This window comes from Crinia signifera, chromosome 19, assembly GCF_055691185.1.
Source record: "Crinia signifera chromosome 19, ASM5569118v1, whole genome shotgun sequence".
Taxonomy (NCBI): Eukaryota; Metazoa; Chordata; class Amphibia; order Anura; family Myobatrachidae; genus Crinia; species Crinia signifera.
The window spans coordinates 4,838,046-4,864,478 of NC_139226.1; the positions used below are offsets into that span (position 1 = coordinate 4,838,046).

General features: G+C 48.5%; 1 protein-coding gene across 1 annotated transcript in view; it reads left to right on the forward strand.

Annotated features, from left to right (window-relative positions):
* Nucleotides 1-2,570: 2,570 nt before the first annotated feature.
* LOC146041983 (protein-arginine deiminase type-2-like) overlaps nucleotides 2,571-26,433 on the forward strand; it is a 34,609-nt gene continuing 10,746 nt past the window's right edge. Inside the window, exons 1-10 of the mRNA XM_083161873.1 lie at nucleotides 2,571-2,747; nucleotides 12,972-13,155; nucleotides 14,101-14,173; nucleotides 17,587-17,648; nucleotides 17,773-17,890; nucleotides 17,974-18,099; nucleotides 19,712-19,875; nucleotides 20,549-20,652; nucleotides 20,805-20,916; nucleotides 21,338-21,445. Coding sequence (XP_083017999.1) covers nucleotides 2,650-2,747; nucleotides 12,972-13,155; nucleotides 14,101-14,173; nucleotides 17,587-17,648; nucleotides 17,773-17,890; nucleotides 17,974-18,099; nucleotides 19,712-19,875; nucleotides 20,549-20,652; nucleotides 20,805-20,916; nucleotides 21,338-21,445 — 1,149 coding nt within the window. The 5' untranslated portion in view covers nucleotides 2,571-2,649. The remainder of the gene's footprint in view (nucleotides 2,748-12,971; nucleotides 13,156-14,100; nucleotides 14,174-17,586; nucleotides 17,649-17,772; nucleotides 17,891-17,973; nucleotides 18,100-19,711; nucleotides 19,876-20,548; nucleotides 20,653-20,804; nucleotides 20,917-21,337; nucleotides 21,446-26,433) is intronic.

The window sequence follows — 26,433 nt, forward strand, 5'->3', positions numbered from 1 at the left end:
GAGAGTGCAGCCTATCCACTTACTAGGAACCAGTGACATCACTGAGAGTGCAGCCTATCCAGTCACTAGGAACCAGTGACATCACTGAGAGTGCAGCCTATCCACTTACTAGGAGCCAGTGACATCACTGAGAGTGCAGCCTATCCAGTCACTAGGAACCAGTGACATCACTGAGAGTGCAGCCTATGCAGTCACTAGGAGCCAGTGACATCACTGAGAGCGCAGCCTATCCACTTACTAGGAACCAGTGACATCACTGAGAGTGCAGCCTATCCACTTACTAGGAACCAGGACACCTCAGAGAATACTATAACTATTTACTGAAAACAGCATGCCAGATCCTCAGTATAGAACTGTCAATTTACACTAAAGATAATGCTTGGCAGTATTTCAAATAGTACTGATAATTGTTTTGCTGGAAAAGTATGTAAAATAGCACAATATAACATTGATGACTCTGAATGCCAGGTAAATCTCCTGTAGCACACATACATTCCACAGTAGAGTAATGCTAGCAGATTACAGATTTCCTGAGCTAATATAGAATAATAATAATAATAATAATAATAATAATAATAATAATAATAATAGCAGCACTACACCTGATGTAATGAAAGGCCACACAGTCTATAGCTATAGGTATAAATAACTGAACACCGCAGCAGGGTACTTGGCAGATATTTAGAAGAATCCAGGTTATCGTCACAATAGAGAAATATCAGCAGTAAACAGACTTTAACAATGACACAGACGTGTGGACTTCAGTGAGCAGCTCGGAGCAGAGATCCCTGTATACACGCTAGGATCACGCTGAATACAACCATCAGAGTCCATGCAGACTCCCTATAAGGTCTGAACATCCAACCAGCACCAGTGAAAGAGCCAAGCAACGATCTAACCCCAGTCCCAACAATCGGGAATCAGAAGGAACAATGAGACCTATGGACATGACCATGATCACTGATATGTGCTTATTCCAGCTTCTAATATTACCCTTCCCTAAAAGAGGGATCAAAGGGCCAGAACAATAAACCCTAGGGCCTAATTCATGTTTGTATTGGACAGCTGCAAGAAATGTGATTGTGAGTCATTAATATTGTAATGCAGCAGAAAGCATCTGTGATAGGTGTCTCATGTGTGCACGCGTTCTGAATGCTGTGTCTGACGTTACTATCGCGAACAATGGCAACGCACCAATCAGCCTGGCGGAGCTTCACCTGGCCAGCCCCATAACACCCCCTCTACTCCCCCCACTGACTGCCTGTAAGATGGCAAATGGTTTTCAGCCCTTCATTCATAACCAGGACCCAAGGTTCTGCTATGTGTAGATGAAGGACTGTTCACAGGACCTAGAGTAGTGGTTCCCAACCCTGGTCCTCAAGTACCCCCAACAGTGCACGTTTTCCAGGTCACCCAGCTGCTGCACAGGTGCACTCATTATTCAGTCACATTTTAAAAGATCCACAGGTGGAGCTAATTATTTTGCCTGTGATTCTGTGTGGAGACCTGGAAAATGTGCACTGTTGGGGGTCCTGAGGACCAGGGTTGGGAACCACTGACCTAGAGTCTCCCAGAATATATCCGTGACTCGAGCCTTTAGCTTTGTGTCTCCCACCAGTGGTGTAACTACCAGAGGCAATGGAATCCTTTGCCTCCACCATCTGCCAGCGAGGCACTGAAGAGCGGGCTGGCTGGCGGAATAGCGCGGTGCTGGCAGCAGCCAAGTCTGTCCACGAGCAGATGCACTGCAGCCCGGTCCTGTGACCTCATGGGGACAACGGGTCGTAGTTTGTCTCCCCTGGTTCCTGTTAGGGTCAATGTCTGGGCTAATTGTTAAAATAAAACCTTTGCAGCGCTATTTAAAACTCATGTCAACCTTCCCATTGTCAACCTAATGCTTGTGTCGACCTTAGCCATGTCAACCTACTGTATTTCAGGTGTTGACATAAGGCCTCTCGACCTTAAGTGGTCGATCCAATGCCAGTTTTACCATTTGATAGCGGTGTTCCGATGTTTGCAGCCATCGAATGGTAATCACTGGATGGGGTCGCATTGGTCCCGCCCCCAGTCCCATCCCGGCCATGCTGCAGAGGTTTTGCACATGTGGAAATCATATGAATTGTTTCTATCGGATCCTATTGATGTTGTCAGTTACTATCGCATTGAAATGGCGGATGCTCAGCCCTCATTTGATGGTGGCTACTGTTGTCCATCCCTAGCTCTGAGGGCCAGCATGGTGGTGTCTATACAGTGCCAGGACCCCCCTCCCTATACTGTATGCACCCTGCAGAGTCTGGGGGGTCACTGTCAGCAGGGGAGCATGCATCATGTCTGTGGAGACTGGGGGCTGTAGTCCAGGTACCACCATCAGCCTCTCTCTGCAGTGTGATAATATCAGCATTAGCCTCTGACACTGTCCATTAGCAGGTGCCCAGCAGCAGCAGCAGCATTACCCCCAGCCATCTCCTTACTGGGAGAGGATATTTTATTTAGCCTCCCTCTCTCCCCCTCAGGAATCAGGGTCCCTCCTGGCCACGCCCCCCGCTGTGAGTGACGTGCCGGGGGGCGGGGCCTGTCAGTGTAGTCCCCGGGCAGCAGCAGCAGTAGCAGCAGCGCAGAGTCACCTGCAGCAGGTGCAGAGCCGGCAGCATGCAGCATGGGCAGAGCAGGACACTGCGCCTGGTGCACGGGCAGAGGCTGCAGGCTGTGTGTGTGCTGGGCACCAGCCTGACCGTAGACGTCAATGGGTGAGCCCCCCAATCTGCATCCCCAGGGGTCCCTGTCCCCATATGTGTGTGTGTGTGTGTGTGTGTACTGTATATATGTGTGTGTACTGTATATGTACTGTATGTGTGTGTGTGTGTACTGTATGTGTGTGTGTGTGCTGTATATATGTGTGTGTGTGTACTGTATATACTGTATGTGTCTGTGTGTGTACTGAATGTGTGTGTGTACAGTATATGTGTGTGTGTGTGTGTGTGTGTGTGTGTGTGTCAGGGGTCTGGCTGTTCATCCTCTCTCCTATTCTCTGTGCTTTATACGAGTTATTTATTGCAGGAGATTCCAGTATCATCTGGGCAGGACATGATGGGAACAGTAGTCCTATAAGGTCTATTGGGTTCTATAGGCTCCGGCTCCGCTTCCCAAGTTACCTGGAGCCTATTTTTACATCTTTGCAGCTCAGATCCAACCGGGTTCCAACTTCTTTCTGTATGGGACGTCGCCCCAATCCCTGTGTTACCCTTTATCTGAGTATCCTCCTAACAGTCCATGTTTTCCAGATCTCCTGGGGATCTCTAGGATGTGTCTGATAGGAAGGCATGAACAAACATGAATTGTTAGGGGTCCTGAGGATACCCGGTCTGATACCCCTATTCCTGTGTTCCTGCCCCCACAAGTGACACCGTGTCACCCCCCTTTCCATGTCCCATGCACTTCTGTCCCCAATAACTCCTGACCCCGCTACTCAGAGTCGTGGCATAAGGTTATAGCTAATGGGCAGGTTCCCTTAGTGGTGGACTGTTTGGGGTGACCCGTCAGTGACTGGCCGGGGTGTGCGTGGTCCTTCATAGAGGTCGACATGGGCCAATGTCGACATGGGTTTAGGTTGGCAGTAATTAGGTTGACATGAGTTTTTCACTGTTTTTTGACCCGAATGTCGACACAGTCGACATGGACACAGTTGGAGTTGAACCGCAGCCAGATTACTGGGCTATAATGCAGAAGTGTCACTATATAACGCATTGGGGGGCTGGTGTATTATAGAGAGTAATGCATCGGGGGCTGGTGTATTATAGAGAGTAACGCATCGGGGGGAGGGGCTGGTGTATTATAGAGAGTAACGCATCGGGGCGGCTGGTGTATTAGAGAGTAACGCATCAGGAGGGCGGCTGGTGTATTATAGAGAGTAACGCATCGGGGGGGGGGGGCGGCTGGTGTATTATAGAGAGTAACGCATCGGGGGGGCTGGTGTATTATAGAGAGTAACGCATCGGGGCGGCTGGTGTATTATAGAGAGTAACGCATCGGGGGCGGCTGGTGTATTATAGAGAGTAACGCATCGGGGGGAGGGTCTGGTGTATTATAGAGAGTAACGCATCGGGGCGGCTGGTGTATTAGAGAGTAACGCATCAGGAGGGCGGCTGGTGTATTATAGAGTGTAACGCATCGGGGGGCTGGTGTATTATAGAGAGTAACGCATCGGGGGGGCTGGTGTATTATAGAGAGTAACGCATCGGGGGGCTGGTGTATTATAGAGAGTAATGCATCGGGGGGCTGGTGTATTATAGAGAGTAACGCATCGGGGGGGCTGGTGTATTATAGAGAGTAACGCATCGGGGGGCTGGTGTATTATAGAGAGTAATGCATCAGGGGGGCTGGTGTATTATAGAGAGTAACGCATCGGGGGGGCTGGTGTATTATAGAGAGTAACGCATCGGGGCGGCTGGTGTATTAGAGAGTAACGCATCAGGAGGGCGGCTGGTGTATTATAGAGAGTAACGCATCGGGGGGGGGGGGGGGGCGGCTGGTGTATTATAGAGAGTAACGCATCGGGGGGGCTGGTGTATTATAGAGAGTAACGCATCGGGGCGGCTGGTGTATTATAGAGAGTAACGCATCGGGGGCGGCTGGTGTATTATAGAGAGTAACGCATCGGGGGGAGGGTCTGGTGTATTATAGAGAGTAACGCATCGGGGCGGCTGGTGTATTAGAGAGTAACGCATCAGGAGGGCGGCTGGTGTATTATAGAGTGTAACGCATCGGGGGGCTGGTGTATTATAGAGAGTAACGCATCGGGGGGGCTGGTGTATTATAGAGAGTAACGCATCGGGGGGCTGGTGTATTATAGAGAGTAATGCATCAGGGGGGCTGGTGTATTATAGAGAGTAACGCATCGGGGGGGCTGGTGTATTATAGAGAGTAACGCATCGGGGGGGCTGGTGTATTATAGAGAGTAACGCATCGGGGGCGGCTGGTGTATTATAGAGAGTAATGCATCGGGGGCGGCTGGTGTAGTATAGAGAGTAACGCATCGGGGGGCTGGTGTATTACAGAGAGTAACGCATCGGGGGGGGTGGCTGGTGTATTATAGAGAGTAACGCATCGGGGGCTGGTGTATTATAGAGAGTAATGCATCGGGGGCGACTGGTGTAGTATAGAGAGTAACGCATCGGGGGCTGGTGTATTACAGAGAGTAACGCATCGGGGGCTGGTGTATTATAGACAGTAACGCATCGGGGTGGCTGGTGTATTATAGAGAGTAACGCATCGGGGGCTGGTGTATTATAGAGAGTAACGCATCGGGGCGGCTGGTGTATTATAGAGAGTAACGCATCGGGGGCTGGTGTATTATAGAGAGTAACGCATCGGGGGCCGGTGTATTATAGAGAGTAACGCATCGGGGGCAGCTGGTGTATTATAGAGAGTAACGCATCGGGGGGCTGGTGTATTATAGAGAGTAACGCATCGGGGGGCTGGTGTATTGTAGAGAGTAACGCATCAGGAGGGCGGCTGGTGTATTATAGAGAGTAACGCATCGGGGGCTGGTGTATTATAGAGAGTAACGCATCGGGGAGGACTGGTGTATTATAGAGAGTAACGCATCGGGGGGGCTGGTGTATTATAGAGAGTAACGCATCGGGGGCTGGTGTATTATAGAGAGTAATGCATCGGGGCGGCTGGTGTATTAGAGAGAGTAACGCATCGGGGGGGGGGGCGGCTGGTGTATTAGAGAGAGTAACGCATCGGAGGGGCGGCTGGTGTATTAGAGAGAGTAACGCATCGGGGGGGGGGGGTGGCTGGTGTATTATAGAGAGTAACGCATCAGGAGGGCGGCTGGTGTATTATAGAGAGTAATGCATCGGGGCGGCTGGTGTATTAGAGAGAGTAACGCATCGGGGGGGCGGCTGGTGTATTATAGAGAGTAACGCATCAGGGGGGCTGGTGTATTATAGAGAGTAACGCATCGGGGGCTGGTGTATTATAGAGAGTAACGCATCAGGAGGGCGGCTGGTGTATTATAGAGAGTAATGCATCGGGGGCTGGTGTATTATAGAGAGTAACGCATCGGGGGCTGGTGTATTATAGAGAGTAACGCATCGGGGTGGCTGGTGTATTATAGAGAGTAACGCATCGGGGTGGCTGGTGTATTATAGAGAGTAACGCATCGGGGTGGCTGGTGTATTATAGAGAGTAACACATCGGGGTGGCTGGTGTATTATAGAGAGTAACGCATCGGGGCGGCTGGTGTAGTATAGAGAGTAACGCATTGGGGCGGCTGGTGTATTATAGAGAGTAACGCATCGGGGTGGCTGGTGTATTATAGAGAGTAACGCATCGGGGTGGCTGGTGTATTATAGAGAGTAACGCATCGGGGTGGCTGGTGTATTATAGAGAGTAACGCATCGGGGTGTCTGGTGTATTATAGAGAGTAATCCATCGGGGGACTGGTGTATTATAGAGAGTAACGCATCGGGGGCTGGTGTATTATAGAGAGTAACGCATCGGGGTGGCTGGTGTATTATAGAGAGTAACGCATCGGGGTGGCTGGTGTATTATAGAGAGTAACGCATCGGGGTGGCTGGTGTATTATAGAGAGTAACGCATCGGGGGCTGGTGTATTATAGAGAGTAACGCATCGGAGGGCTGGTGTATTATAGAGAGTAATGCATCGGGGGGCGGCTGGTGTATTATAGAGAGTAACGCATCGGGGGCTGGTGTATTATAGAGAGTAATGCATCGGGGGGCTGGTGTATTATAGAGAGTAATGCATCGGGCGGCTGGTGTATTAGAGAGAGTAACGCATCGGGGGGGCTGGTGTATTATAGAGAGTAACGCATCGGGGGGCGGCTGGTGTATTATAGAGAGTAACGCATCAGGGGGGCTGGTGTATTATAGAGAGTAATGCATCGGGCGGCTGGTGTATTAGAGAGAGTAACGCATCGGGGGGGCTGGTGTATTATAGAGAGTAATGCATCGGGGGGCTGGTGTATTATAGAGAGTAATGCATCGGGCGGCTGGTGTATTAGAGAGAGTAACGCATCGGGGGGGCTGGTGTATTATAGAGAGTAACGCATCGGGGGGCGGCTGGTGTATTATAGAGAGTAACGCATCAGGAGGGAGGCTGGTGTATTATAGAGAGTAACGCATCGGGGGGGGCGGCTGGTGTATTATAGAGAGTAACGCATCAGGGGGGCGGCTGGTGTATTATAGAAAATAACGCATCAGGGAGGCTGGTGTATTATAGAGAGTAACGCATCAGGGGGGCGGCTGGTGTATTACAGACAGTAACGCATCGGGGGGCTGGTGTATTATAGACAGTAACGCATCGGGGGCTGGTGTATTATAGAGAGTAACGCATCGGGGGCTGGTGTATCATAGAGAGTAACGCATCGGGGGCTGGTGTATTATAGAAAGTAACGCATCGGGGGCTGGTGTATTATAGAGAGTAACGCATCGGGGGCTGGTGTATTATAGAGAGTAACGCATCGGGGGCTGGTGTATTATAGAGAGTAACGCATCGGGGGGCTGGTGTATTATAGAGAGTAACGCATCGGGGGCTGGTGTATTATAGAGAGTAACGCATCGGGGACTGGTGTATTATAGAGAGTAACGCATCGGGGACTGGTGTATTATAGAGAGTAACGCATCAGGGGCTGGTGTATTATAGAGAGTAACGCATCGGGGGGAGGGGCTGGTGTATTATAGACAGTAACGCATCGGGGGCTGGTGTATTGTAGAGAGTAACGCATCGGGGGGTCTGGTGTATTATAGAGAGTAACGCATTGGGGGGCTGGTGTATTATAGAGAGTAACGCATGGGGGGCTGGTGTATTATAGAGAGTAACGCATGGGGGGCTGGTGTATTATAGAGAGTAACGCATGGGGGGCTGGTGTATTATAGAGAGTAACGCATGGGGGGCTGGTGTATTATAGAGAGTAACGCATCGGGATGTCTGGTGTATTATAGAGAGTAACGCATCCGGGCGTCTGGTGTATTATAGAGAGTTACGCATGGGGGGGGGGGGAATATAGGGAGTAACACATGGGGGGCTGGTGTATTATAGAGAGTAACACATCGTGTGGCTGGTGTAATATAGAGAGTAACGCATCGGGGTGTCTGGTGTATTATAGAGAGTAACACATCGGGGGGGGGGGGGGGGGGGGCTGGGGTATTATAGAAATGAATGCATGGGGGGGGGGTGCTGGTGTATTATAGAGAGTAACGCATCGGGGGTTGGGGGGCTGGTGTATTATAGAGAGTAATGTGTCTCCTGCTGCAAACTGTGACAGCCTTTAAGGTGTACTAAGCTAAATAGGGAGAGATAAAGTGGAGAGAGGTAAAGTGCCAGCCAATCAATTCCTGACATTTTTTAAAATAAGGGGCAGATGTACTAAGCCTGTTGAAGTGAAAAAGTGGAAGGTGATAACATAACATTCCAGCCAATCAGCTCCTAACTGCCAAGTTACAGTCTGGGTTTGACAATGACAGTTAGGAGCTGATTGGCTGGGATGTACTTTCTCACGTCACCAGGGTTAGTACTTCTGCCCCTAAGCTGCCACACACTTAGATGTATTGTCCGATCTGGCCGGTTGGAACAAATACCTGCTAATATCTGAATGTCAGTCAGACGCACAGGTGTCAGATCTGATCGCAGTACAAATTTGTTCTCAAAATGGGCAAAAACATGCTGCACTGCAGGTGGGGCAGATGTAACATGTGCAGAGAGAGTTAAATTATTTGGATGGGGTGTGTTTAAGCTGAAATCTAAATCGCAGTGTAAAAATAATGCAGCCAGTATTTACCCTGCACAGAAACAAAATAACTCACACAAATCTAACTCTCTCTGCACATGTTACACCTGCCCCATCTGCAGTGCACATGGTTTTGCCCATCTTCAGAACAAATTTGTACTTCGATCAGATCTGAATAAGGGCCAGTGTGCACAGAGAGAAGGTGTACAATGGAAGACCAATTCAGCCACAAAAGTTTTGCCTGTCCAAACCAAGAGTTGAGACAAGGTTGCTAACTTATTGTTTGATATTAGAGGGATTGTTCATAATGAGTTTGTTCCAACTGGACAGTCAGTTACCGCAGTACATGCAAGCTCTGAGAGGGCGGCAGGAGAAAGTCAGACGGAAACAACCCAAAGTTCTGCCAACAACTCACATATCTCGCGTTACAATGCACCTGCTCCCGCGGCACCGCCTGCCGAGGATCTGCTCCGGCGCCGCCGCCTGTCGGGGGCCTGCTCCTGGCGGCGCCGTCTGTCGGGGGGCCTGCTCCTGGCGGTGCTGTCTGTCGGGGTGCCTGCTCCTGGCGGCGCCGTCTGTCGAGGGACCTGCTCCTGGCGGCGCCGTCTGTCGGGGGGGCCTGCTCCGGCGGAGCCGTCTGTCGTGGACCTGCTCCGGCGGCGCCGTCTGTCGTGGACCTGCTCCGGCGGCGCCGTCTGTCAGGGAGATTCTATCTAGTACACCAATAACGTTACTTGTGTATTATCCGGGCACCCGATATATCGCATCGCATGCCACTAGTTAAGGCATGCGATGCGATTGTACCCTATTTTGAGCCTTTCCCGGGAGGAGTGTACAATTTTAATATCGCGTTGCATCGCATGCCTTAACTAGTAGCATGCGATGCGACGCGATTATACCCGATATTACATTGTACAGGCACCCTGATGCCTGATTACAATGTTAAATGCCCCCCCAGACCCGATTTTTTATTGTACACCTACCCTGATGGGTGATTACTATGTGAAATGCAACCCAATGGTTAACGCCACCCCAGTATCAACCTGAAGCGTGGCGAGCAGAGCGAGCCCGTGAGGGGTGGCGGTACGCGTCCCCCGACCTTTTCATACCCCCACTATCCACGTCGGCGTGGAGTTGATTTTATATAGTGTGGCGAGCCACCGAGCCCGAAGCGTGGCGAGCGGACGCGTATTACTTCACATGTATTCCACGTGCGCTCGCCACACTATATAACATCAACTCCACGCCGACGTGGATAGTGGGGGTATGAAAAGGTCAGAGGACGCGTACCGCCGCTCGCCACGCTTCGGGTTGGCGTTGATAGTGGGGTGGCGTTAACAATGGGTGGCCATGTAACATAGTAAATACCCATCAGGGTGGGTGTACAATCAAAAATCGGGTCGGGGGGGGCATTTAACATAGGAATCAGGCATCTGGGTGCCTGTGCGATTAAAAATCGGGTCCAATCGCGTCGCATTGCATCGCATGCGATATGATTATATGCGATACAATGCGATGTGATTTTTTAATGTGCGATGAAAAAAATCGGGCGCCCAGATAATACACAAGTACCCAAATAACTGATGGCACACGCTCCCCATTCTCTGCATCTAGCCCCCAATGAAAGGGGTATTACTAACATATCCATCTGCAGCGAGACCAAGGAAACTGCGTATGAAACACAGCCCTCGGCTTCACCACCAGCGGGAAACTGTGCTTCACTCCCTCCACCCTGTGTTCCCGAACTCGCCCGCCTCTGCCCTCATCCCTCCCATGAACACCTCTACCTGTCATTTCCATTTGCAGCTCTGAGATGTGATTGCAGGGCCCATGCAGCACATGCACAGAGCGGGTCCTGATAAACCAGAAACTGCGGGTTGGACCAACCTATGCGATCCAACCTGAATAACCCCCATTCTGCATAAACTGTATACCCGTGTCTTTCCCATGCTATACCACTACCTCTTTCTTATGGTTATCACGGTCACAGGTATGTGCTGCTGTACTGCGACCTCTTTTCTTTCCACTTCAAGGGAACAGGTATTTGATGCTATTTAAACCTTTATTAAAGATTAAGAACCCGCACAGCAGAATTATCGCATCTAAATAGAAACTGGATTTCATTTATTATAGCATTTAGTATATTCTGACAGGTCCCTCAACTGGGAAATATTCACCCAGGAAGATTCTGATGGTAACTGGGAACATTTTGAATGACTGTAAATTTTATTTTATTAAAGCCTTATAAGTGGCTCGTTAATTGTCTATCTAATTATACTTATTATTATTAGCATCTCCTATTTCTATTTCCATTTGTGAGTCATGTCTAAAGGTGGCCATACATCAGAAAGACCGGTCTAAGCCCCCCCATACACGGTCCCTTAATCGGATCCATTCTGTACTTAAATAGTACGCATCGGATCGGATCGCATCCCTAGTGCATGCAGTGTGCATGCACTGCGATCCGATCCGATGCGTACCTAGTACAAAAAGTATGTGCAGCACATACTTTTTGTACCGTACTATGTGATGCGCGGGAGCGCACATCGCATAGTACAGAACGGAGCCATACACAACGGACCGTCTATGGGCTCCTTTACAGTCATGATTGTGTCCAATTTCCCTTCAACTCCCCGGCAGTCCTTGGTGGTTTTTGGACACACAATGTAGTCACAATCTGTCACACAATCCATCTGCTGCATGACTGCAGCTTCATTTATATAGGGGGCTGGCCTACTAAAATCAAAAGGATAGGAGTACCAAAATCCAGTTTTTTTAATTTACAGTTTGCCAGCAACTACCAATCTGCTCACATCTGCTGTGTTATTAAACAGCCCGAATGCAGCAATCCTGTGAAAACTGTTTTCAGAGTAGTGACAGAATTGTGCAAAAGGACGTCCACCGCTCTCTTCAGCCGCCCGCCCGTCTGCCGCTGGAAACTTCTGCGGCTCCCAGCGTCTTCACTGTCACGGGCCACCCGGAAGCTGCACCTCTCTTCTCTGCTAGTCAGGGAGCGAGTGTCACATGACTCTGGTTGTATGAGCCATCTAATGACAGATTGCATGTGCTTAAAAGCACATGCAATCTGCTCCCAATCCCAACTGATCTGACGTGCAGCATGTCAGATCAGAGGACCAATCCTCCAATCTCCCGGGGCCACGCATTGCAAGATTCTGTGCACACAATCTGCGTACAATCCCAACTGATCTGACATGCAGCAATCAAATCAAAGGGTTAATAAAATGCTTTGCTTGGCAATTTTCACACCTAGTTGGACAAATTCCCTTGGCACTGAATGGGTTAATCAGCAGAAAACCCTGAGTAGATGTGATTGTCCACAGCGGCAGGCTGTCAGCCACTCCCTGTTGGAGACCCCGTCATTGAGCTGACAGAAGTACTCGTCCATGGCGTATGGCCAGTGACAGGGAACGGTCTTCCACAGCCTCATCGTTGTAGCAGAGTCTGTTCCTCACCCAGGTTACGCCTCCTACATCGCTGTTTCGGTGTCAGTAAATTACTGTGTTTCAATCAACCTATGAAGAGGAGGATCATTACCACCTGCTTGGTCTGATTGGTTAATCATACACCTGACTATAATCCTACCAATGCCCTGACTTTGGCCCTTATTCTGGTTCACTCACAAAGGCAAATTCCTTCTCAAGTGGACAAAACCATGTGCACTGCAGGTGGGGCAGATGTAACATGTGCAGAGAGAGTTAGATTTGGGTGAGTTATTTTGTTTCTGTGCAGGGTAAATACTGGCTGCTTTATTTTTACACTGCAATATAGATCTCACTTTGATGTAATACCCCACCCAAATCTAACTCTCTCTGGTTTTGTCCATCCTATAGATTGTAAGCTTGCGAGCCGGGCCCTCATACCTTTGACTGTCTGTAAATACCTTGTTTGTTGTATCACTGTCTCCTTTGTAAAGCGAAACATAATATGCTGCTATATAAGAAACTGATAATAAATACATTTGAGAGGGAATTTGCCTTTGCGAGTGAACCAGAATAAGGGCCTAGAAGGATTGATGCTGTGTTAAAGGCAGAGGGCGGTCACACCAAATATTCATTTGATTTAGATTCCTCTTCTTCTGTTCATTCACTTTGCATTCTGTTAATTGATCACAATAAACGGCAGCTCCAGAGAAAATAATTTCCACCCCGTGTTTTCCTGGTCTCTCTCTTTAATGTTACCCCTCTGTCCCGTACACAGGGGGTCTCCGGTGGACTGTAAGTGGTTCAGCATGAAGCAAAGTCCCAATATTGATGCTAAAGTTCTCATCGGTGAGGTGGAGAACCAGAAAGTGGTCAACGGAGAGAAGTTGTGGCCACTGTCCAGCAAGACCCTGGTGGAGCTTACCGTGACGGCGCCCAGCATCGAGACGAATGATGCCAAGGTGAGCATGGAGCCCGGAGGGGGCCGGTAATGACTCGTTACATGGGTCCATAAAGCCACAGGGATATGTGATGACAGCTTATGTACTAAGGTAGAGGCTGATATAAGGCGACTGACCCCCTGGGGCACTCGGAGAGTCCTAACATTTACCAAGAAGAAAATCTCACAAGTGTTCTTATGTACAATGGGTACTTATGTACTATCTGGGCGCCCGATTTTTTGATTGTATGCCTTAAGTTAAGGCATACAATCAGATGCGATGCGATGCGATATCACATCGCATCGCATACGACCATATCGCATGCGATGCGATGCGATGACCCGATTTTTCCATAGGATTCAATGTTAAAATGAACTGAGTCCATTTTAACATGGAATTCAATGGGAAAAAGGGGTCCTTTTCATACCCCTACTATCCAAGTGCGCATGGAGTTGGATATAAACCTGTGCCACCGAGCCCGAAGCGTGGCGAGCGAAGCGAGCCCCGCGTGGGGACGGTATTCTGTGTCCCCTCACGGGGCTCGCTACGCTCGCCACGCTTCGGGCTCGGTGGCTCGCTACGCTCGCCACAGGTTTATATCCAACTCCATGCCCACTTGGATAGTGGGGCAAGGAACAGGACCCCTTTTCCCCATTGAATTCTATGTTAAAATGGACTCAGACCATTTTAACATTGAATCCTATGGAAAAATCGGGTCCATCGCATCGCACCGCATCCGATTTGGTCGCATGCGATGCAATGCGATGTGCCCGATCCGACCCGATTTCTAAATCGGGCGCCCAGATACTACATAAGTACTGTACAATGTCATTGTAGCCCTGTCTCTCTGGTCCTATGGGGGTGGGCACAGAACCGGTAGGGCACTGGGTATGTTTGTGGTTGTGTATAGATGTCGGCGTGACGCCCTGGTATATCGTATTCACTGTCCGACCTTTGTTTCTGCAGATCATCTTCTCCTTCTTCAAAAAAGGGTCAGACGCGCCTGTAGACAAATCCCGCATCTACCTGACTGGTGTCGGTAAGTCACCCAGAACATTTGGGCTGCGGAGTCACATGGGGGTTGTATGGATGACAGGGTGAGAGGTTTAGTCCTCCACGGAGCGCGCCACTGTCTTCTGTATTATAACACTCGCACTCATCACTTTCGTGTACATTACTGCCTGAGGGCGGAATTCTGTAACCCAGGCACAGGGAGTACCGAAATCGCTATGTGCTGATTACCAGTAACCTGCACCTGCGCGCTTTCACCGGCGCACGTATGCAATCTCTTACACTGTGGTCGCATTGCAAAAATGCAAACTACAACTGATGTCGAATCAAGCCCTGGAACTTTTATAGAGGTTCCACCTTCAGACAACTTTAATGTGTTTGTAAGAACTGACCAGTACGTGTTACGTAGAACGCCGGCGGTGCGTTATGTTTTCCTCTATCTGTTTAAATCAATCACCCAGAGTTTGCCCTTTGATATGACACAGCAGTGGGTGAAACAGGAGGCGGTATGTCGTGTCTAAGGTCAGTGAATACAAAGCTGCCTAAAAGAATCAGCAAAGACATCTACGCAGGGGGATAATGATAGCGATAGTGCGATGAGGGCAGAAGCAGGGGAACATGTAGCGTTTTATGGGGGCGCTTGCCCACCCCAAATTTTCTCCCGTATGGGCGCACGCATCCATTTGCATGCTAACATGTGGATTTGTGCATCGTTATCATACGGTAACGACTAATTGTTTGATTAAAACATGACTTTTATTATATCATTCTGTTAAAACCGGTGAAATATAAGTGAATAATGTGACAAGGTGAATAAAGGGATTAAAAATACTAAACCCACTGAGTTGCCTTTATTACCGATTCTCTGTTATTGTAATCATGACGTGTTCTTAATCCATTCACTAATTCTCTTTATTCCATGTGTTCTGGATGTAGCGACTGCGCCCTAACATGTATCTATATACACATACATACATACATACGTGTGCTCTAACATGTATCTATATACGCACACACACATACATACGTGTGCTCTAACATGTATCTATATACACATACATACTTGTGCTCTAACATGTATCTATATACACACATACATACATGTGCTCTAACATGTATCTATATACACACACATACATACATATGTGTGCTCTAACATGTATCTATATACACACACATACATACATACGTGTGCTCTAACATGTATCTATATACACATACATACTTGTGCTCTAACATGTATCTATATACACATACATACATACATACGTGTGCTCTAACATGTATCTATATATACACACATACACACACACACACACACGTGTGCTCTACCATGTATCTATATACACACACATACATACATACATACGTGTGCTCTAACATGTATCTATATACACACACACACACACACACACATACATACTTGTGCTCTAACATGTATCTATAGACACATACATACATACATACGTGTGCTCTAACATGTATCTATAGACACACACACACACACACACACATACATACATACATGTGCTCTAACATGTATCTATATACACACACGTGTGCTCTAACATGTATCTATATACACACACATACATACATATGTGTGCTCTAACATGTATCTATATACACATACATACAAACGTGTGCTCTACCATGTATCTACATACACATACATACATACATACGTGTGCTCTAACATGTATCTATATACACATACATACATACGTGTGCTCTACCATGTATCTATATACACATACATACATACATACATACGTGTGCTCTAACCTATATCTATATACACACACACATACATACATACATACGTGTGCTCTAACATGTATCTATATACACACACATACATACATACATACATACGTGTGCTCTAACATGTATCTATATATACATACCTACGTGTGCTCTAACATTTATCTATATACACATACATACATACATACATGTGCTCTAACATGTATCCGATGGTCACTGCACAACTAACGCTGATTCCAGTACATGTTACACATCAGGTACATGTTATTTATAATATCTATCTGTAATCTGCTCCCGGTACTGATACACGGATATCACCTATATACCTGTATGTCGCAGGGCAGCGTGCGGGTCCCAATGAATTTGATGGTTGTTGACATTGAGTGAGTTCTGTAGTGCTCGGAAATCTACGTCAGTCTCTGCTCTGAGAACTGGGCAGGCGGCTGACGATCTGTGACTTCAGCCGCCCGCCGCGGTCTGGCATTATGTACTTAGATATGCACAGAGGGCAGCCCTCCATGATAGAAGGACATCTGGAGTTAGGACCCGGGTGTCCTTCTACGCATGCGCATTGTGACGGAAGGGCAACCGGGGGTGCTGGGAAGGACCCGATCCGATGCTTTCTGCTTTCATTTTTCTAAATAACTACAGATTTGCAACAGTGATCTGATTAATAAAATGTAAATCTGGTACTGAATGGCGTGCGCGCGTGTGTGTGCATGTCTGTGTGTGTGCGCATGTGTGTATGTCTGCGTGTGCGCATGTCTGCGTGCATGTGTGTGCGCGCATGTCTGCGTGTGTGTGTGTCTGTGTGTGCGCATGTCTGCGTGTGTGTGTGTGCGTGTGATTATTTCCTCCCCATCCTATACCACTTGTCATAGTGAGTGACCAGACTAGGACATAGCACAAGCTGTCCCGATTCCAGGGAATTATGGATGGCCTGTCAGCCAGGGCTTAGGAATGTCCCTGTACAAGGGTGCAGATGTCACAGAATCCATCCATCAGGTACTGCTGGGATTCCGACATCTTCCTCCTACAAATAACCCGCGCTGTAAATGTACACCGGGAACAATAAAATGGCGGCCTATATTTACCGCGGGTTGCTATCTTGGAAGGTGCAGTATTTGTACGGATGCTGCTTCTGAGAAGGATAAGAACATGTGTGAATCAGGACACGGATCATTGTTACATACATGGAGAACATGGCAGCAACCTCTCTATTTCTGGTGCTTACACTGAGCTCAAGTCTTAGCTGCATTGCCCACATTCCATTATCATAGCCTTCTACACAACCGTATACAGCCACGGTCACGGGAGCAATGTCCACTCTGTGGCAAATAATTATCGTTATGTATTACAGGCCGTCAGCCACCGCCCTAGTCGGGAAAATGTACATTAGAAAGCGACAACTCTTCAGCTATACTGCACCTATAATGTATACAAGGCACCAGGAGCCAATGACTCCACTCTGGCTGCCATTTTGTTGGAGCCAGTTCTTGTGAGAAGACCCTGTCATTGGTTCCAGACTCCTTATGAGTCACGGCTCAGCCCACAGAATGGTTTCCCCTGGTGTGTGTATAATTTATTTCTTGTTAAGTGGCTGCCCGGAGTCCGGACGCTGCTGCCGGTTGGCACCATGTCCCTGTGATTTGTACCCGTCATTTTGTTCGACAGAGATGTCCCTGGATGTTGATGCCGACCGGGATGGGCTGGTGGAAAGGAACAACCCACATAAGGTAATTCTAGAAGGGTTTTGCAAGGCCCAGTACTGGTAAGGGAGGGATGGGGGGGGGGGGGGGGTGATGCATGTTACATCAATGTAGAACCACCTTGTAATAATGCCGCATACGATTCATGTAGGCCGCCTGGAAGTGGGGTCCGGACGGTCAGGGCGCCGTCCTGCTGGTGAACTGCGACAAGGACAGCCTGTTCTCCCGCACATCTGATTTTGGAGAAAACGTTACGCTCTCAAAAGCAGGTAATCCGCCATTTCCCCCCTCTCCCTGGTTCTCTGTATCTATGTGCCAGAGGCCACCGGGTGATCCATGCATCCATTCCCAGATCTCCTGGACATGTCCAGAATGGTCCTCAGGATCCAGGGACCAGAGAAACTTCCAACCGGCTATCAGCTGCTGCTCTACATCTCCGCACCGGACTCTGAGAGCCTGGCGGTGTTTCACTTCCAAAGTACGTGGTGCTGGGTGATTGTGGCATGGCGATGGTTTACTGCGCCGGTACCTTATTTCTTGTTGTAATGGTCCTAATATGGGTATATACGTTCCTATATGCGCAATGTTGTGGTCGTTGTGTGCTGGTGTTACATGCACTCCCATGCCAAGCCGCTGACCCCTCGCTAGCATCGCACACAATTGAATTGCCCCCAAATGAATCCAATGAGGATAGTTATTTACAATTGTACCTTTTTAGTAATAGTTTCCATGTCTTCCTCGGGGCAGTAGAATTAGCAATAGATATAGGTCCCCCTAGTTACCCCGATAAGCCCTACGGCGTTCTCTGAGGACGTTCTAAGATGGGATCCTGGCCACATGCTGCAGGACTGTCCTGTCCCAGGATGGCTGCGTTTAGTGACCTGTTCCCCCGACACTGAGACCCAATCGACAATGACAAATTTGTCTGCCCCTTGAAGCGGCTTCTACACTAATACCCAGCTCTCCATCCTGAGAGCGTGCGGAACATTCATTAGCGTGGCAGGGGACACCCGATACCATTACAGCAGCGCTATGCCTGGCATGTAACGGGACTCTCTGACAGGAATGTGTGGTAATGCTCTCACGAAAGCTGAAGTAATGAACTATTAGCACATGGGGGATTACGGTGCCAGATTCTGCTGCTCCGGCCATATTGGATGATGAACCTGCCTCGCCTTAACCCCTTGTCCTCTGTTGTATTCAGCTGTAAGTCACTGTTTCCTGTTTTGCTTATTCTTTCATGTTCTCTGTAATTGGGCGCTGCCGATCCCTTGTGGCGCCATATAAATAAAGGATGGTACTGCTTTCCTAGCACGGCGCCCACGATCTAGATTGTATGTGTGGGGCTGATATCTCAAGCATCTCATGCATCTTATGTGTTTGTGCGGCATAAGATGCATGAGATGACGCAATCGACGAGATTTTTACATTAGAATCAATGTAAAAAGGCCCCAAAACCCCAATTTTAATTGCTAACCCCCCCTCATGGGTGAAATGGCCCCTCCATTGTTAACGCCACCCCACGATTGACGCCAACCGGAAGCGGCGGTACGCGTCCTCCGACCTTTTCATACCCCCACTATCCACGTCGACGTGGAGTTGATTTTATATAGTGTGGCGAGCGCAGTGAGCCACCGAGCCCGAAGCGTGGCGAGCGAATGCGGAATACATGTAAAGTAGTCCGCGTGCGCTCGCCACACTATATAAAATCAACTCCACGCCGACGTGGATAGTGGGGGTATGAAAAGGTCGGAGGACGCGTACCGCCGCCGCTCGCGGGCTCGCTGCACTCGCCACGCTTCGGGTTGGTGTTGATAGTGCTGGTGGCGTTAACAATGGTTATTGGGGGCTCACAATTTTTTATCTCATGGATCTCATGCATCTTATGTAAGATCCATGAGATTAAAAAATCGGGTCCATCGCGTTGATTGTATGTCTTAAGTACCTTAAACTTAAGGCATACAATCAATGAGACGGGCGCCGTGCTAGGAAAGCAGTACCTAAAGGATAATAATATTATGCAGGAAAGTGCGTTTTTGGGTATCTGGCGCGTTTGACTCATCTATGTACATCACTGTTCCTCCCGCCAGATAAGATGTACTCACCTGTCCTGGGGAGAGAGAAGCTGTATTACAAGGCCCGGTACACAGGGACCAGCGAGCTGGAATTCTTTGTGGAAGGATTGCGTTTTCCGGACAAGGGATTCAATGGGTTGGTGTCGGTCAGGGCCAGCCTGCTGCAATCCCAGGTGGAGGTACGGAGAACCCTAATATGACCCCTGTGCCTGCATGTACACTGTATTACCCATTATGGCCCTTTGCCAGTGACCTCACGGCGTCCGTTGAACTTCCACAAAATGTCCGCCTCCTGTGTTGTGCAGGCACCCTGGGGTGTTAGTGCTTTCTCTCCATGGAAATGTTTGGCTGTGCTGGTATATTTCTGTGCTTCTGTCTGAGTTCCGTATTTAGAAGTCTCCGGTGGGAGATTACCTCCAGTAACGGGATCTGTCACCATTGCATTGTCCTTGGCTTTAGTTTAATTCCCGCTACGAGCTGTCTCCCGCTGATAACAGCATCATTAGCGCCTCCGTGGGATGGGAGCCAGTGTTCCAGCCTCAGTCGCTGACTGCACAGGACTCACTGGGGACATGGCTGAGAGCGGGGGCTCTAAGTGTTTAACATGAGAACAGGAATCCCCTCCTTTTCCACAACAGTTTGATGGGAGCCTGTGCCTTGTGGCCCCCAGCATTACTATGCATCATGGTCCCGATAGGATATATAGTCAGGTATTTGTTGGTCACCTTCAGGGTCTCTGTGTTCTGATACATCCAGTTATCGGTGGGCCTGGGTAGCGATGCTGTGGACCATCGGAGGCAGTTGCTAGATGTAAGCTCATGTAGACTCTCATTGTTTTGCTTTGTCCCACAGGGCATTCCTGAGACCCCAATATTCACCGATACGGTGACGTTCCGCATCGCTCCGCTGATCATCACTCCCAACACCTTGGAGCCGGTGGAGGTCTATGTCTGCAGGTAACGGCTGCACACAATGCTGGGGGAGATCGATTAGGCCTTCTGACTCTATTTGGGTTCTGTCGATAGGTTCATTCTTGTTATATCCTAGAATAGTGGCCTAACTTTCCCATTGACCGACAGATAATATCGTGTTTGTGGTCTTTTCACAGCGTGAAGGATAATTATCTCTTCCTCAAGCAGATCAAGAACCTGGTGAGCGAGGCCAACTACAAGATCAAGATCTGTTTTGAATACGTAAATCGAGAAGATATCTGGATGCAGGTTTGTCTTCTCCGTTATTCTCTGTGGACAAGTCAGACATTATTACATACCTGTTATTCTGACTCTGGGTCGTGTTTATAAGAAGCGAGTCACCTAAGAGAACCTAAGCAGGTATAATATATAGTTCTTAGCTAGTATAGAGCAGAGATGGTCTGCTCTATTCCTTCGTAAAAGGAGGTCATTCGCTTCTTCTACATGTCCTCCAAGAGCCTGTGATGGCCGCGCTGTGTGTGGTGATCTCATAGCCACACAATGGGTGCTCTTCACCTTAAGTCCTCAAAGGATATCCCTGAGGCCACAAGAGCCTTGTCCATGCAATTTGTTTGTGACGCATTTGGTCTGTACCGTTCATGAATGTTCTCTTGGGACTGTGTCACTGTTGTGTGAATGTTGATTTAGGAGGACATATATTTTATTGCAGGATGAGATGGAGTTTGGGTACGTCCATGCACCGCACAAAATCTTTCCGGTCGTGTTGGATTCTCCTAGGGATGGAGAACTGAAAGACTTCCCCATCCGGGAATTGCTGGTAAGTTTTTGCTTTCTCGGCTGCACGGGTCCTGGGTAAGTCAGATCCTAGTTAAAGTCTACTTCAGCAATGTAGAATTTGCATGAGTTGTTTTACGATATCCTGACCTCCCACACAAAGGAGCCATTGACATAATTTAGGATTCAACCTATGAATTCATATAGGAGCCATTGACATCACTGAGAGTGCAGCCTATCCATCCAATAGCAGGCAGTGACATCACTGAGAGTGCAGCCTATCCAGTCACTAGGAACCAGTGACATCACTGAGAGTGCAACTTATCCAATCACTAGGAACCAGTAACATCACTAAGAGTGCAGCCTATCCAGTCACTAGGAACCAGTGACATCACTGAGAGTGCAGCCTATCCAATCACTAGGAACCAGTAACATCACTAAGGGCCTTATTTTGGTTCATTCTTTCTGACAAAATCCTTCTTAGATGGACAAAACCATGTGCACTGCAGGGGGGGCAGATGTAACATGTGCAGAGAGAGAATTAGATTTGGGTGAGTAATTTTGTTTCTGTGCAGGGAAAATACTGACTGCTTTATTTTTACACTGCAATATAGATCTCACTTTGAAGTAAAACCCCAACCAAATCTAATTCTCTCTGCACATGTTACATCTGCCCCACCTGCAGTGCACATGGTTTTGCCCATCTAAGAAGGATTTTGTCAGAAAGAATGAACCAAAATAAGGCCGTAAGAGTGCAGCCTATCCAGTCACTAGGAGCCAGTGACATCATCGAGAGCGCAGACTATCCAGTCACTAGGAGCCAGTGACATCATCGAGAGTGCAGCCTACCCGGTCACTAGGAGCCAGTGACATCATCGAGAGTGCCCCATCACTTTTAACCAGTGACATTACTGCATTTCACGAGTTTGTGGAGCTGACAGGAGGGTAGATTGATGAGATTTGCATAATTCTAGACCCTCCCCCTCCCTACTGACCTGAGTTTTCCCGTGTATATTCTCCCTTCCCCGCCCACTTCACTAGAAAGTAAGTGGGATGTGGATGCAGGGGGCTACCTAAAATAATCCTGCGACATCCGAAACATTAGGCAAGCATGGTGTTACCCCTATCTAGGCCGTAGTGGACGGTAATGCACATTTTGTTCCTCTCCATCAGGTTACGCTCAGCTAGGGAAAAACCTTTTGTTTCCAATATCTTTTGGTTACAAGGATCCTGAGTAAAATCATTTCAGATAGAGAATATTAGGTGTATTTGTAAATATGTTATTCATCCACATATCATCCACAGGCGTATGGACAGACAGAGCGGTTAGGGATGAGGATGGGGGGGATGGGGGGGTGTAAGTATACTTATGCACAGATCATATAATTGTATCCAGATGCCTATCAGATCTTGCAGTCAAGGGTAGCTTCCCATGACAACATGTAATAGGCCAGCAGATGAACTGCGCAGCTCAGAGTACACATTCATGTACGCATCAGGACAAGAACGGGTCAGACTGCGATCAACCTACAGATGGGGCTGGCGTTTCTAACGCCAGCCAGCCCCGCCAGTGGGCGCGCGCACACGAGACGCTTGCACGCCCCCTGGGCAACAGAGCCTGCCTCCGGTCCCCGCCGCCTCCCCCGCCGTCGCCGCCCCAAGCACCCCCCTAACCCTGCCCGTCTCCCTGAAGCGGAGACGGGCAGGGACATGCAGCGACCCCGCCGAAAGACTGGAATGCGTGTGCGTGTGAGAGGCACGCGCATCCCAGTTCAGTGTAGCCCCTGCCGCCGGCGCTCGCCAGCGGGGAGGGTCTGGCGAGCCCCGGCCAGGGATGGCAGGGGCTCCATCTGTACAACACAGTGTTCAGAGAGACTCCCTATGAGGGCCAAAACATCCAATCAGCACAGTCAAAGAACCAAGCAGGATTCTAACTGTAGCTGTCGCAATTAGTAGCACAGCTGACTTGTTGCCAGGAGACTGATTAGTGCTCACGGAACCAATCAGAGTTACTAAACTGCTTATTGCTGATTCTAACAATGTGTCACTCACAGCATCCGAACCTTTGTTACCCTCGGCTGAGTTTGCTTATAACATATGTTACTTCATGAGTTTTGGTTTTTTTCCTGTAATTATGATCAATCCTAAAGCTTTTTCATTACCTCCGGAAGATACTAAGTATATATTTTGGGTTTTGCTGCACAATTTGACAGATTATGGAAAATACCGAAATGGCCCTTACAAGAGCACTGGAAAGTGCTGGATGAGTGATTAAAAACATAGAAAATCTTATGGCTTGAAGGTGGGAGACAGAGTATTGGTGTATACTCAGAATGAAGGTGGGAGACAGAGTGTTGGTGTATACTCAGAGTGTTGGTGTATACTCAGAATGAAGGTGGGAGACAGAGTGTTGGTGTATACTCAGAATGAAGGTGGGAGACAGAGTGTTGGTGTATACTCAGAATGAAGGTGGGAGACAGAGTGTTGGTGTATACTCAGAATGAAGGTGGGAGACAGAGTGTTGGCGTATACTCAGAATGAAGGTGGGAGACAGAGTGTTGGCGTATACTCAGAATGAAGGTGGGAGACAGAGTGTTGGCGTATACTCAGAATGAAGGTGGGAGACAGAGTGTTGGCGTATACTCAGAATGAAGGTGGGAGACAGGGTGTTGGCGTATACTCAGAATGAAGGTGGGAGACAGGGTGTTGGCGTATACTCAGAATGAAGGTGGGAGACAGAGTGTTGGCGTATACTCAGAATGAAGGTTGGAGACAGAGTGTTGGCGTATACCCAGAATGAAGGTGGGAGACAGAGTGTTGGTGTATACTCAGAATGAAGGTGGGAGACAGAGTGTTGGTGTATACTCAGAATGAAGGTGGGAGACAGAGTATTGGTGTATACTCAGAATGAAGGTGGGAGACAGAGTATTGGCGTATACTCAGAATGAAGGTGGGAGACAGAGTATTGGCGTATACTCAGAATGAAGGTGGGAGACAGAGTGTTGGCGTATACTCAGAATGAAGGTGGGAGACAGAGTGTTGGCGTATACTCAGAATGAAGGTGGGAGACAGAGTATTGGCGTATACCCAGAATGAAGGTGGGAGACAGAGTGTTGGCGTATACTCAGAATGAAGGTGGCAGACAGAGTATTGGCGTATACTCAGAATGAAGGTGGGAGACAGAGTGTTGGCGTATACTCAGAATGAAGGTGGGAGACAGAGTGTTGGCGTATACTCAGAATGAAGGTGGGAGACAGAGTGTTGGCGTATTCTCAGAATGAAGGTGGGAGACAGAGTGTTGGCGTATACCCAGAATGAAGTTGGGAGACAGAGTGTTGGCGTATACCCAGAATGAAGTTGGGAGACAGAGTGTTGGCGTATACCCAGAATGAAGTTGGGAGACAGAGTGTTGGCGTATACCCAGAATGAAGTTGGGAGACAGAGTGTTGGCGTATACTCAGAATGAAGGTGGGAGACAGAGTGTTGGCGTATACCCAGAATGAAGGTGGGAGACAGAGTGTTGGCGTATTCTCAGAATGAAGGTGGGAGACAGAGTGTTGGCGTATACCCAGAATGAAGTTGGGAGACAGAGTGTTGGCGTATACCCAGAATGAAGTTGGGAGACAGAGTGTTGGCGTATACCCAGAATGAAGTTGGGAGACAGAGTGTTGGCGTATACCCAGAATGAAGTTGGGAGACAGAGTGTTGGCGTATACCCAGAATGAAGTTGGGAGACAGAGTGTTGGCGTATACTCAGAATGAAGGTGGGAGACAGAGTGTTGGCGTATACTCAGAATGAAGGTGGGAGACAGAGTGTTGGCGTATTCTCAGAATGAAGGTGGGAGACAGAGTGTTGGCGTATACCCAGAATGAAGTTGGGAGACAGAGTGTTGGCGTATACCCAGAATGAAGTTGGGAGACAGAGTGTTGGCGTATACCCAGAATGAAGTTGGGAGACAGAGTGTTGGCGTATACCCAGAATGAAGTTGGGAGACAGAGTGTTGGCGTATACCCAGAATGAAGTTGGGAGACAGAGTGTTGGCGTATACTCAGAATGAAGTTGGGAGACAGAGTATTGGCGTATACCCAGAATGAAGTTGGGAGACAGAGTGTTGGCGTATACTCAGAATGAAGTTGGGAGACAGAGTATTGGCGTATACTCAGAATGAAGGTGGGAGACAGAGTGTTGGCGTATACTCAGAATGAAGGTGGGAGACAGAGTGTTGGCGTATACTCAGATTGAAGGTGGGAGACAGAGTGTTGGAGTATACTCAGAATGAAGGTGGGAGACAGAGTGTTGGCGTATACTCAGAATGAAGGTGGGAGACAGAGTGTTGGCGTATACTCAGAATGAAGGTGGGAGACAGAGTGTTGGCGTATACTCAGAATGAAGGTGGGAGACAGAGTGTTGGCGTATACTCAGAATGAAGGTGGGAGACAGAGTGTTGGCGTATACTCAGAATGAAGGTGGGAGACAGAGTGTTGGCGTATACTCAGAATGAAGGTGGGAGACAGAGTGTTGGCGTATACTCAGAATGAAGGTGGGAGACAGAGTGTTGGCGTATACTCAGAATGAAGGTGGGAGACAGAGTGTTGGCGTATACTCAGAATGAAGGTGGGAGACAGAGTGTTGGCGTATACTCAGAATGAAGGTGGGAGACAGAGTGTTGGCGTATACTCAGAATGAAGGTGGGAGACAGAGTGTTGGCGTATACTCAGAATGAAGGTGGGAGACAGAGTGTTGGCGTATACTCAGAATGAAGGTGGGAGACAGAGTGTTGGCGTATACTCAGAATGAAGGTGGGAGACAGAGTGTTGGCGTATACTCAGAATGAAGGTGGGAGACAGAGTGTTGGCGTATACTCAGAATGAAGGTGGGAGACAGAGTGTTGGCGTATACTCAGAATGAAGGTGGGAGACAGAGTGTTGGCGTATACTCAGAATGAAGGTGGGAGACAGAGTGTTGGCGTATACTCAGAATGAAGGTGGGAGACAGAGTATTGGCGTATACTCAGAATGAAGGTGGGAGAC